The 11,773-nt window shown below is 42.8% G+C and overlaps 1 protein-coding gene across 1 annotated transcript; it reads right to left on the bottom strand.

The window, feature by feature from the left end:
- Positions 1-2,279: 2,279 nt before the first annotated feature.
- Positions 2,280-3,230, bottom strand: LOC115053032 (olfactory receptor 10A6-like). The gene has a single exon (XM_029517587.1). The coding sequence runs from the start codon at positions 3,228-3,230 to the stop codon at positions 2,280-2,282; it is 951 nt and encodes a 316-aa protein (XP_029373447.1).
- Positions 3,231-11,773: the final 8,543 nt, after the last annotated feature.

The following is an 11,773-nucleotide window of genomic DNA, read 5'->3' as shown; positions in this document are numbered from 1 at the left end:
CATCCAGATGGTCAATGATTTTAGAAATAAAGGTTCGATATGGGTCTATAGTTGCCCAAAACATCTGGATCAAGATTCGACTTTTTAAGCTGGGGTTTGATGACTGTGGTCTGAGGTGCATAACCCAAAGATAAGGTCAAATTAATCAGATCCAGAATGAACGGCTCAATTAAGTAAAAAATCTCTTTAAAGAGGCTAGTTGGTACTGGGTCTAATAGACAGGTTGATGATCTGGATGATGAGACTATAGAAGCTAGCTCTGAGAGATTCAGAGATTAGAATGATTCCAGATGTATAATAGGCGTTGCAATTGATTCAGGAGTTGCTGTATTCATTAGGAGATTATTGTCTAATGTAGGTAAGAGCTGATTCTTTCTCTGATTGTGAGAATTTTATCTGTAAAAACTGTACTTGTCTTCTTCTATGAGTGCTGAGTAATATGAACTTCGAGAACTGCAGAGAGCTTTTTTATATGTTTTTAAGCTATCTTTCCAGGCTCTGTGAGACTCTTTCAAGTAACTAGAATGCCAACTTCGTTCTAATTTCCTTGAAGTCTGCTTTAAGGCACAAATTTGAGAATCATACCATGGATTCATCCTCCTTTGTTTAATTACTTTCTTTTTGAGAGGGGCAGCATCATCAAGATTTGAACACAGTGTGGCCAACAAGGCTATCAATTTAGATGAATTTAGATGAATTTAGATATGGTATTTTTGGAGATAATGTCCAAATGTTCTCTTTAAATTTAGCCACAGTATCTTCAGATAAATATCTTCTATAGCTAAATTTATTTCTCAATGCTGTGCAATCGATTAAAGTAAACTCAAATGTAATAAGATAATGGTTGGTCAAGAGAGAGTTTTGAGGAAAGATTGCTAACTTGTCAATTTTAATGCCATATGTTAGAATTAGATCAAGGTATAATTGAAGCAGTGAGTGGGCTCATCCACATGCTGGGAAAAGCCAGTTGATATATATATATATATATATATCAAAACTAATGTCCTTGCTAACTTTGACCCAAAGTAGTACTAAATACTAATGACTTACTAATGACTAATTCTTATGGTCAAGAAAATCTGGAATTTCTGTTTTTTTAGAATTAAAAACAAATAGTAAATAACAAATACAAATACAACTATGAAGAGAAGAATGTACTGGTCATTTTTGACTGCAAAAACGATGTTTAACATGTAATGGACACAGCATTAATGTTCAGTAAATTGTTAATAATTTTTGGAGTACTGTAAAAATAAGCACTAAGTGAACAGTTTTTGTCAATTTGCCCTCAAGTAATTAGGCTGTTTCATCTTCATAATAAAATGAACTAAAAAATTATCTTCTTAACATAAAAAATGTCATCCTAAGAAGGGATTAGTGTGTCAGGCAAATGTTTTTATGTCATTTTGATATTTGTGAAAATTTGTGTGGATTTAATGATGCACAAAACCTAAATATTGAATACTGCAATAAAAAATTGGTAATGGAAACACCAAAATTTAAAAAAATCCTCTCAAATATTGCAAAAAAATGCATTCTGAACCGTGGGGGGTGATCCGTTGCATCAATTGTAGAGGGTCGCATGAGCAGTTCACTGCAAACAAGTGCTCCAAAACCACGGATACACAAAACACTTTCATTGATTTTCCTCAGAGTGGAGTCTTTTAGGGACAAGATGTCATGAAAACTGCAATGAATTGAATTGCACATATGAAAAATGTTGCATGGGAGCCCAGGGACTTAGCTTAGTGGTTGAGCCCATGCTTTGGATACAGAGGCCATGGGTTCAAATCCCAGCAACAACACAAACAAATGACAGGCTTATGCCAGTCCCAATCCCAAATAAATGGGGAGGGCTATGACAGGAAGAGCATCCAGTGCTGACTTGCTGCAATCTCAAATAGGACAAAGCTGAAAGAGAAAGAATGACAAAAAAAAAACAGATACTGCAAGGCTAGACTTTATGAAAATTGCGGTTCATCTGCAATTCACAATTGTACTTAGTGAAAACATCACTTGCTCAATAACTAATACAGGTTCTTTAAAAACAAATGCAGCATTTAATGAGCTATCATCAAAATCCCTCAGGACATGTGAGATGTTGTTTGGGAGATGAGGTGAAATCTGGACCAAATACAAGAGAGAGAATGAAGCAGTTGAGCCCAGACTTTCTGCAGTCTTCATTTTATTCAGTTAAACATGAATGAATATAAAAAAAATATCTGCATTTTAGAGCAAGATATTCATGAAGAAATAGCAAATAAAGGTTGTTGTCAAACTTACACAGTCTCACTGCTAGTCAACATTTTATTACAGAAAAGATGTTTGTATGTTTGTCTTATTTTGGACATTTGGAGTCCATACATTATTGGAGTCAGAAGAGGCTGTATGATGAGAAAGTACAGGGACAGGATGATGCGCAGCAACCTGGGAACACTGGTCATATCAAATCTACTCTGAAGGATCTCAAAGCAGCAGCCAAAAAAAAAGTTGAGCAGAGACACCAGATGAGGTGTGCAGGTACTGATAGCTTTCTGTCTTGTTCGTTTGCAGCAAGAAAAACACACTTTCAGGATCTTCAGGTAAGAGAAGAGGATTGGAAGCATAGGGACTAAGGTGGTGAAAACAACACCAAACAATCCATAGATGTTGTTGAGCTCAGTGTCAGAACAGGCCAACTTCACTACAAGGTAATTATGACAGTACAAACTGTTGATGATAGCTCCACACAGTGTCAAACGAATGGTTAAGGATAAAGTGATTAAGAAGTTAACAAACGAATAAAACCATATGACAACAATAAAGACAACTGCGTGGTTAGACGTCATACGTGTGTTATACTGCAGAGGATAACAGATGGCCAGGTATCTGTCATAGGACATGATGGCCAAGTTGCAAAACTCTACCTTTGCATATGTGTACAAAGTGAAGATCTGCAGGAAACAAAACGACAGAGAAACAGTGTGAATGTCAGAGAGGATCTGAAGCAGCAGGAATGGAAACAACCCTGTACTACCATACAGTTCATTTACAAACAGGCTGCACAGAAACAGGTACATGGGTTCATGTAAGCTCCTGTTCACACAGATAACCACAATCAGAGAGGAGTTGGCAACAATGATAACCAAGTAAAGCAGAGCAAGTAACACAAAGTACAAGTATCTTAAGTTTCCAACAGGCAAATAGGCTCCAAGGATGAAATACCATAGGGTTGTCGAATTCTGCATCATTGTGAGTCATGTCAGAGTAGAATTATTTGTTTATTCTCACAAAAGATTGTGAGGTTTCCTGAAAGACACAATTTTGCAATGTTGACAGCTTTGTGCAAATTTCAACTGGAAAAAATACTCACGCAACATGAACTCACCCACTGGAAAGCCCCAACCTGTCTGGCTGTTAATGGACTTGTAACCTGAGCTGTTGGCTCCTCTAACCTTCACTGCTGCTGCTGCTCCTTTATACCCAGTCAGAGCAGAAAGAGCTTGACAACATCGCTGTCTTCACCATGACAACCCTGATATCACTTCACTCTCTGCTTTAACGTATTACTTCATACTAAAACACCATGTGAATATGACTCTGCATATTCTCATTCATCCAGGTCATAGTCATATCCGGCTAACAATTTAATCGAACGCAACTGGACTTAGGTTTGTCAAAGACATTTCACCTCTTATCCAAAGGGCTTCATTAGTTCGTCACGCATCGGTCTGACTTGTCTTCATTAGTCTGACAAAACAGTGAAGTGCCAAACACACACATATAAATACATATATATAAATATACAGAGGCTTAGAACTGCTAAGCCCCTCCACCTACCTAGACTTACAAAATACTGATTGAATAAATAATCTTCCATTTTACACAATTTGATTGATAGTTTACCCTGTGGGCCCGCCACCTGCGGGGATAACCAATGGGGTCAGGTGCACTGCCAGTTGGGTGGCAGTGAAGGCGGGCGGCCTCGATGACCCAGACCTGGGCAACAGAGGCTGGCTCTGGGGACATGGAATGTCACCTCACTGGGGTGTAAGGAGCCGGAGCGCCTGGATCTGGTGGGGCTTAATTCGATGCACAGCCTTGGTTCTGGATCCCTACTCCTGGAGAGGGGTTGTACTCTATTCTTCTCTGGAGTTGCTCATGGGGTGAGGCGCCAGGTGGGTGTGGGGATACTGACAAGCCCCCGGCTTCGCGCCACTATGTTGGAGTTTTCCTTGGTGGATTAGAGGGTCGCCTCCCTATGTCTCAGGGTTGTGGGGAGGGGGCCTTTGACTGTTGTTTGTGTGTATGCACTAAACAGCAGTTCGGAGTATTCTGCCTTTTTGGAGACCCTGAATATGGTCCTGTATGGGGCTCTGGTAGGGGGACTCCATAGTCCTATTGGGAGGAACAGCCTTCCTAATCTGAACCCAAGTGGTGGTTTGGTGTTGGACTTCTGTGCTAGCCATGGACTGTCCATAAGGAACACCATGTTCAAGCATAACGATGCTCATGAGTGTACTTGGTACCGGAGCATCCTAGGCCGAAGGTCAATGTTCGATTTTGTGATTGTGTCATCTGAGCTGAGGCCGTATGTGTTGTACACTCAGGTGACGAGGGGGGCGGAAATGTCAACTGATCACCACCTGGTGGTGAGTTGGGTTAGGTGGCAGGGGAAGACTCAGGACAGCCCTGGCAGGCCCAAAAGTGTAGTGCAGGTGAACTGGGAACGTCTCGAGGAGGCCTCTGTCCAACAGACCTTCAACTCCCACCTCTGGCGGAGCTTTGCTAGCATCCCTGTGGAGGTTGGGGACATTGAACCTGAGTGGTCGATGTTTAAAACTTCTATTGCCGAAGCTGCTGCAGGGAGCTGTGGCCTCAAGGTTTTAGGTGCCTCAAGGGGCGGACACCGGTGGTCAGTTAAGCCGTCCAACTGAAGAAGGAGGCCTTCCGTGATATGTTAGCCTGGGGGACTCCTAAGGCTGCAAGATACCAACAGGCCCAAAGTGCTGCAGCCTCAGCAGTGAGGGAGGAAAAGCAGCGGGTGTGGGAGGAGTTTGGAGAATGCATGGAGAAGGATTTTCGGGAGGCACCAAGGTGTTTCAGGAGGGGAAAGAGGGGTAACATCCAAGCCATCTATGGCAAGGATGGTTCACTGTTGACCGCAACTGAGGAGGTAGTTGAAAGGTCGAAAGAGCACTTTGAGGAACTCCTGAATCCATCTTGCTTGTCCTCTGGGGTGGAGGCAGAGCTGGAGGATGATGGAGGATCAGTGTCAATCTCCCAGGAGGAGGTCACTGAGGTAGTTGAACAACTCCACAGTGGCAAAGCTCCGGGGATTGATGAGATCCGTCCGGAAATGTTGAAGGCTCTGGGTGTTGAGGGGCTGTCGTGGTTGACACGCCTTTTCAATATTGCATGGAAGTCTGGAACAGTACCAAAGGAGTGGCTGACCAGGGTGGTTGTTTCCTTGTTTAAAAAGGGGTACCAGCGGATGTGTGCCAATTACTGGAGCATCACACTCCTGAGCCTCCCTGGGAAACTCTACTCCAAGGTGTTGGAAAGGAGAGTCTGGCTGATTGTCGAACCTCAGATTGAAGAGGAACAATGCGAACCCTATGACCGGGTTCCCCTGGATATGTTGTGGGAGGTGCTGCGAGAATATAGGGTGAGGGGGTCTCTGCTGAGGGCCATCCATTCTCTGTATTCCCAAAGAGGGAGCTTGTCCGTGCGTGTCCGCGTTCTCAGCAATAAGTCAGACTTGTTTCAGGTGGGGGTTGGCCTCTGACAGGATTGTGCTTTGTCACCAATCCTGTTTGTGATTTTCATGGACAGGATAATCGAGGCATAGTCGTGGGGGAGGAGGGCTGCAGTTCCGGGAGCTGAGGGTTACATCCCTGCTTTTTGCGGATGATGTGGTCCTATTGGCTCCATCGGTCTGTGACCTCCAGTGCTCACTGGATACGTTCGCATCCGAGTGTGAAGCGGCTGAGATGAGGATCAGCACCTCTAAATCAGAGGCCATGGTTCTTAGCAGGAAACAGGTGGCATGCGTACTCTGGGTAGGAAGTGAGCCTTTACCCCAAAAAGGAGTTTAAGTATCTCGGGGTCTTGTTCACGAGTCAGGGTAAGATGGAGCATGAGATTGGCCAGAGAATCGGAGTAGCAGGGGCGGTGTTGCGCTTGCTCTACAGCACTGTTATAATGAAGAGGGAGCTGAACCAGAAGGCAAAGCTCTCTATTTACTGGTCAGTCTTTGTTCCTACCCTCACCTATGGTCATGAGCAATGGGTCATGACTGAAAGAATGAGATCGTACAAGTGGCCAAAATGTATTTCCTCAAAAGGGTGGCTGGAGTCTTCCTTAGATAGGTTGAGAAGTTCAGCCATCCAGGAAGGACTCGGAGTAGAGCCGCTGCTCCTTCACATGGAAAGGAGCCAGTTGAGGTGGTTTGGGCATCTGATAAGGATGCCACCACGACACCTCCCAAGGGAGGTGTTCCTGGCATGTCCAGCTGGGAGGAGGCCAGGTTGGGAGATTATATCTCCACACTGGCGTGGGAGCACCTTGGGATCCACCAGTCAGAGCTGGCCAATGTGGCCAGGGAAAAGGAAGTTTGGAGTCATCTGCTGGAGCTGCTACCCCCGTGCCCCGGATAAGTAGATGAAGATGATGATGATGATGAATGATAGTTTATACATTCAATAAAAATATAACACCTCTCAGTCAAATACCTTGATCGGCTGTGGTTCTCCTGGTGGAAAGCGTGTTACATTTCCAACCACAAGTGCAGCTAGCTGCCCCCCTGTAGCCAGTGCAGACACAACCTGGTTCAAAGGCCGTATCAAAAAGGAGGAAGCACATGGGTTTAAAAGGTTTACAAATGAAATATTCAATTTATTTAAATAATCCTCAAATGAAAAGAGTGTGCAACAAGAGAATAAATGTGAGGTTTGGCAGTCAGTTGTCAGTTGAGTGGAAAATGTGCTGCAGGGGTATTGTATGATGCGAAGCATAAGCACAAAGGAGTAACGCCAACAACCAAAATATGCTGCTGTCCTCAGGGAGCCAGAGACTTAATGAGAGAGAGACTGGGATTTAATCACCACCCCACAGGACACTGGCCAGGTGTACTGAGTTACACTAATCAAGAGCCCCATGCTCCAATCAGCTCAGGATCTGAGGAGAAAGAGGCGGTTCAGTGACCATCTGAGACAAGAGGCATAGTCGTAGGCAGCAGCCCCCAGTTCACATTTCCAACAGGTTTTCCTTAGCGATACACCTGCTGAAAAGCCATCTCTAGTGAAGTTGATTCTATTCTGGAACAAGAAGTTAGCGACACTGGCAGCCATAGTTAAGTGTATCCCGGGGGCCAAAAGAGGTGACATCTATTTAAAGATTTTTTTTCATTACAATAAAAGTTTATCTTCAGGTTATGCACCACAGAGTCTACAATGATATTCTAATGGCTTCATACAATGGATCAGCCTCCATACTTCTCCTCTTAGATCTCAGTGCTGCATTTGACACCATTGATCATAATGTTTTATTACAAAGACTGAAACATGAAATTGGCATTAAAGGAACTGCACTAAGGTGGTTCAAATCCTATTTATCAGACAGATACTTTCACTTTATTCATGTTCACTTCAGTAAATCATGGAGTAAATCGTGGATTCTGTCCTTGGACATGCTTCCCTCAGGCAATATTATACAGAAGCACAAATTTTATGCAGATGATACTCAGTTATACTTGTCAACAAAGCCAACTGAAACTAATCAGCTAGTCAGACATCAGGCATATAGTCCTGGATGACCTGAAACTTTTTACATCTGAACCCATACAAAACTAAAGTTATCGTACTAGGCACCAAGCACCTAGGAGAAGTATTATTTGATCATGTAAACACTCTGGATGACATTACGTTGGCCTCCAGTTCCATTGATATTTGATCAGGACATGTTCTTTGCCCCTCAATTCAAGTCTCTGGGACAGCCTTCTCTCACCTGCAAAATGTTGCAAAGATCAGAAACATCCTAAAAACTAAAAACTAGTCCATGGATTCGTTACTTCTAGGCTGGAATACTGTAATTCATTATCAGGATGTCCTAACGGTTCTCTGAAGGGCCTTCAGATGATTCAGAATGCTGCTTCATGAATTTTAACAGGAACTAGAAAAAGGAATCACATTTAAACCTGTGCTAGCTGCTCTTCATTGGCTCTCAGTAATATTCAGAAAAGAATTTTAAATCCTACTCCTTACTTACACCATCATATCTCTGAGAGATCATAGTTCCTTATTGTCTGAGTAGGCCACTTCGCTCACTGGATGTAGGTTTACTTGTGGTTCCTAACGTCTCCAAGAATAAATCCAATCTTCACCCCTTTAGCTTTTAGGCTCCTCTTCTATGGAACTCAGGTTGGTTCCATAGAAGAGGAACCAACTAAGTTTGGTTCCATAGAAGGGGGCGGTCTCTGTCACAGTTTTCAAGATCAGGCCTAAAACCTGCCTTTATGGCATATTCTACAGTTTAAAAATTCAAGGTTTAATTACTTTTTTTGTGCAGTTTCATATATCTAACTTTGTTTCTTCCCATAGAATGTGTTTTGTCCCTCCTGTCCTCTCTCTTCCTGTCCCCTGAATCATCTCTTCTCTCTGTTCCCACTCAGTACCTGCTGCTGCAAGAGCTACCTTTATTTACACTACAACTCACTTCTTCTTCTTCTCCCCTACTGCTAATATTTACTAGTGCTCATTTAGAACTACCAGGCTGCAATCACTGTATGTTTTCTGTATGTTCTGTTTGTATTTTCCAGGGCAGCTTCTCTTCTCTGGTTCTTGTTCTCTCTCCATCCCTTGACCGAGTCCCCCCGCTCTCTTTTATGCTCGCTTCCATTGTGTCTCCTTCGCTACTTCTCTCTCAATCCAGCCATTCGAGGCAGATGGCTGCCCTCCCTGAGGCCAGTTCTGCTTCTTTAAGTAAGTCTTTCCTTGCCACTGTTTTTGCTCTTGGAGAGATATGTTGGGTCTCTTGAAATCATTTTCTAAAGAGTTTGGTCTAGACTTGCTCTGTGTAAAGTGCTTTGATGTAACTTTGTTATGATTTGGTGCTATATAAATAAATTTGATTTGATTTGATACCTTAAGCAAAACTTTAAATTTGACAAAGTCTGGCAAGTCTTTGTCACCACATGTCCAATTGTGCACATTAGAACTGCCTATAGTAAAATATCTTACCTTCTGGAATGAATATAGTCGAAACTATTGTGAATAACCAAGCAAAGGCTGGTTTCTACCTGACAGAAACAATGTCATAACAAACAGCAGAAAAATCTGTCTGAACATCACAGCACAAAAGCTGAATAGCAAACTTTGGGCTAGTCTCCCTTTGCTTTCTGGCAATCAACAGGAGGGAACTAGACAGGACGAGGAAAGAGACAAGAACTTCAAAATAAAACAGGAAGTGAGGAACAAAGTAAAAACTGAGTCACAATGGAAACTCATAACTCATGGAAACCAAAACAAAGAACATGACTGACCCTGACAAACACTTTGTGAGGCTAGAGAAAACCCACATGTTGATCATTGTGAGGTTCTGACGGGACATCATTTCTAGCCCCTGGGGGCCAGTGGAACAAATGCTCAGGCCTGTTAGGCTAACTGCTCTCACTGTTGAAAAGCCCAGTAATTAGCTTCAGAGGGAATTCGTGGAAACTCTGTGTGATGCAAAGAGGCCTGAGAGATAAACATGTTGATGCATTGAGATGCCATTTGATCTGAAGGACTTTGTTAATGATCTCATTTCCCCAGTGTCAAAGAAGTCCGCTGAGGGTCACAGCATTTTCAAAAAATTCTGTGACCATTGTTCAGCCTCTTGTGGCTTTCACAGCAGAGTGTATCCTCCTCATGCTTCAAGATTAGTAGAAGGTATGATATGTATGTGTTGCACCTTCAAAATGAACCATCAAAAACACATCCATCTTCATTTGGTAACTTTTATTAATGAAAAATGCCTCAGTTCAGGACAAGCACATGTCCTTTTCAGCAGGCATATCACATGTCTCTGTGACTCTCCTTCTTAAGGTGACAGTGCTCCTTTCTAAAGGATAAGTACCACAATTTTTATGCCTTCACAACAGGTACAAGTAACAAGTAATGTTTTTAACCACTGTAAGCATGAAAATATGAATTACACATATTCATAACAAATTACTTACTTTAAAGAAAATGTTTTTAACATGACACACTGATATAAAACCAGCAAGAGAAGCAAATTAAATAACTGAAATATGTTTCAGGGCACTACAGCCTCCCCCACTAAAAGAATAAAATGTTGGCAAAATACACAGCAATCAACATTAGTTTAACACCTCTGAACATCATTAGAAGAGTGCAGACTCATATGCAGTTACTTTATCATACATATATCTCTCAATGTTCCTCCCTGACGCTGATACAGGACCAAATCAAATCAAATCAAATCAGATTTATTTGTATAGCGCCAAATCATAACAAAGTTACATCAAGGCACTTTACATATAGAGCAGGTCTAGACCAAACTCTTTATAAATTTATTTAAAGAGACCCAACAGATCCCCCGATGAGCAAGCACTTGGCAACAGTGGCAAGGAAAAACTTCCTTTAAGAGGCAGAAACCTCGAGCAGAACCAGGCTCAGGGGGGGCGGCCATCTGCCTCGACCGGTTGGGTTGAGAGTGGGAGAGAGAGAGAGAGAGAGAGGGGCATTGGGGGGGGGGGTGTAGGCAGGAACATGTTGTTGCATGAAGTTCATGGAGTTGAGCTGTAATACAGAATTCATGCTATATGGGACCAGCAGGTGTTGCAGGAACATGGGATGGAGATGAGTCACCACCTGCAGGATGAGGACAGGGAGAGAGAGGAGAGGAACTGGGAGAGACAGAGACTTTGGCAGAACATGGTTAGTAAATGCAGTATAAATGCTTAGAACTGGGTGAAACTGTTTTGTTTTTTTGTTTTTTTTTTTTTGTTTTTTTTTTTAAGAAGGATGGTTTTTATCAGCGCATGCAAGGAGGGAGTTAGAGAGAAAGAGGGAGAGAGGGTGACAGGGAGAGACAGAGAGCGAGAGAGAGAGAGAGAGCGAGAGAGAGAGAGAGAGAAGCTCAGTCCTTCCCCCAGCAGCCTAGGCCTATAGCAGCATACCTAAAGAGTAGAGGACTTTTTAACTGTACGCTCTGTCATACAGGAAAGTTTTAAGCCTGGTCTTGAAAGTTACTAAAGAGTCCGCCCCCCGGACCGATGCTGGGAGTTGGTTCCATAGAAGAGGAGCCTGATAACTGAACGATCTGCCTCCAGATTTACTCTTGGAGACTCTAGGGACCACAAGTAAACCTCCATCTAGAGAGCGGAGTGGCCTGCTAGGACAGTAAGGAACTATGAGCTCTCTGAGATATGATGGAGCTTGGCCATTAAGAGCTTTATACGTTAAAAGAAGGATTTTGAATTCTACTCTATATTTTACTGGCAGCCAATGAAGAGCAGCTAACACGGGAGAGATGTGATCTCTTTTCCTAGTTCCTGTTAATATTCGTGCAGCAGCGTTCTGAATTAACTGAAGGCCTTTTAGAGATTTGTTTGGACATGCAGATAGTAATGAGTTACAGTAGTCCAGCCTAGAAGTTACAAATGCATGGATTAGTTTTTCTGCATCATCCTGAGAAAGGATGTTTCTGATTTTCCTAATGTTTCTCAGGTGGAAGAAAGCTGCCCGACTAACTTGTTTTATGTGAGGGACAAAGGACATGTCCTGGTCAA

Source organism: Echeneis naucrates, chromosome 13 (genome assembly GCF_900963305.1).
Source record: "Echeneis naucrates chromosome 13, fEcheNa1.1, whole genome shotgun sequence".
NCBI lineage: Eukaryota > Metazoa > Chordata > Actinopteri > Carangiformes > Echeneidae > Echeneis > Echeneis naucrates.
The sequence above is the reverse complement of the archived record's forward strand: the minus strand, read 5'-3'. Positions and strand labels throughout refer to the sequence as shown.

Excerpts from the sequence above, each read along its gene's own strand:
- LOC115053032 (XM_029517587.1), bottom strand. The coding sequence starts at position 3,230 with ATGATGCAGAATTCGACAACCCTATGGTATTTCATCCTTGGAGCCTAT.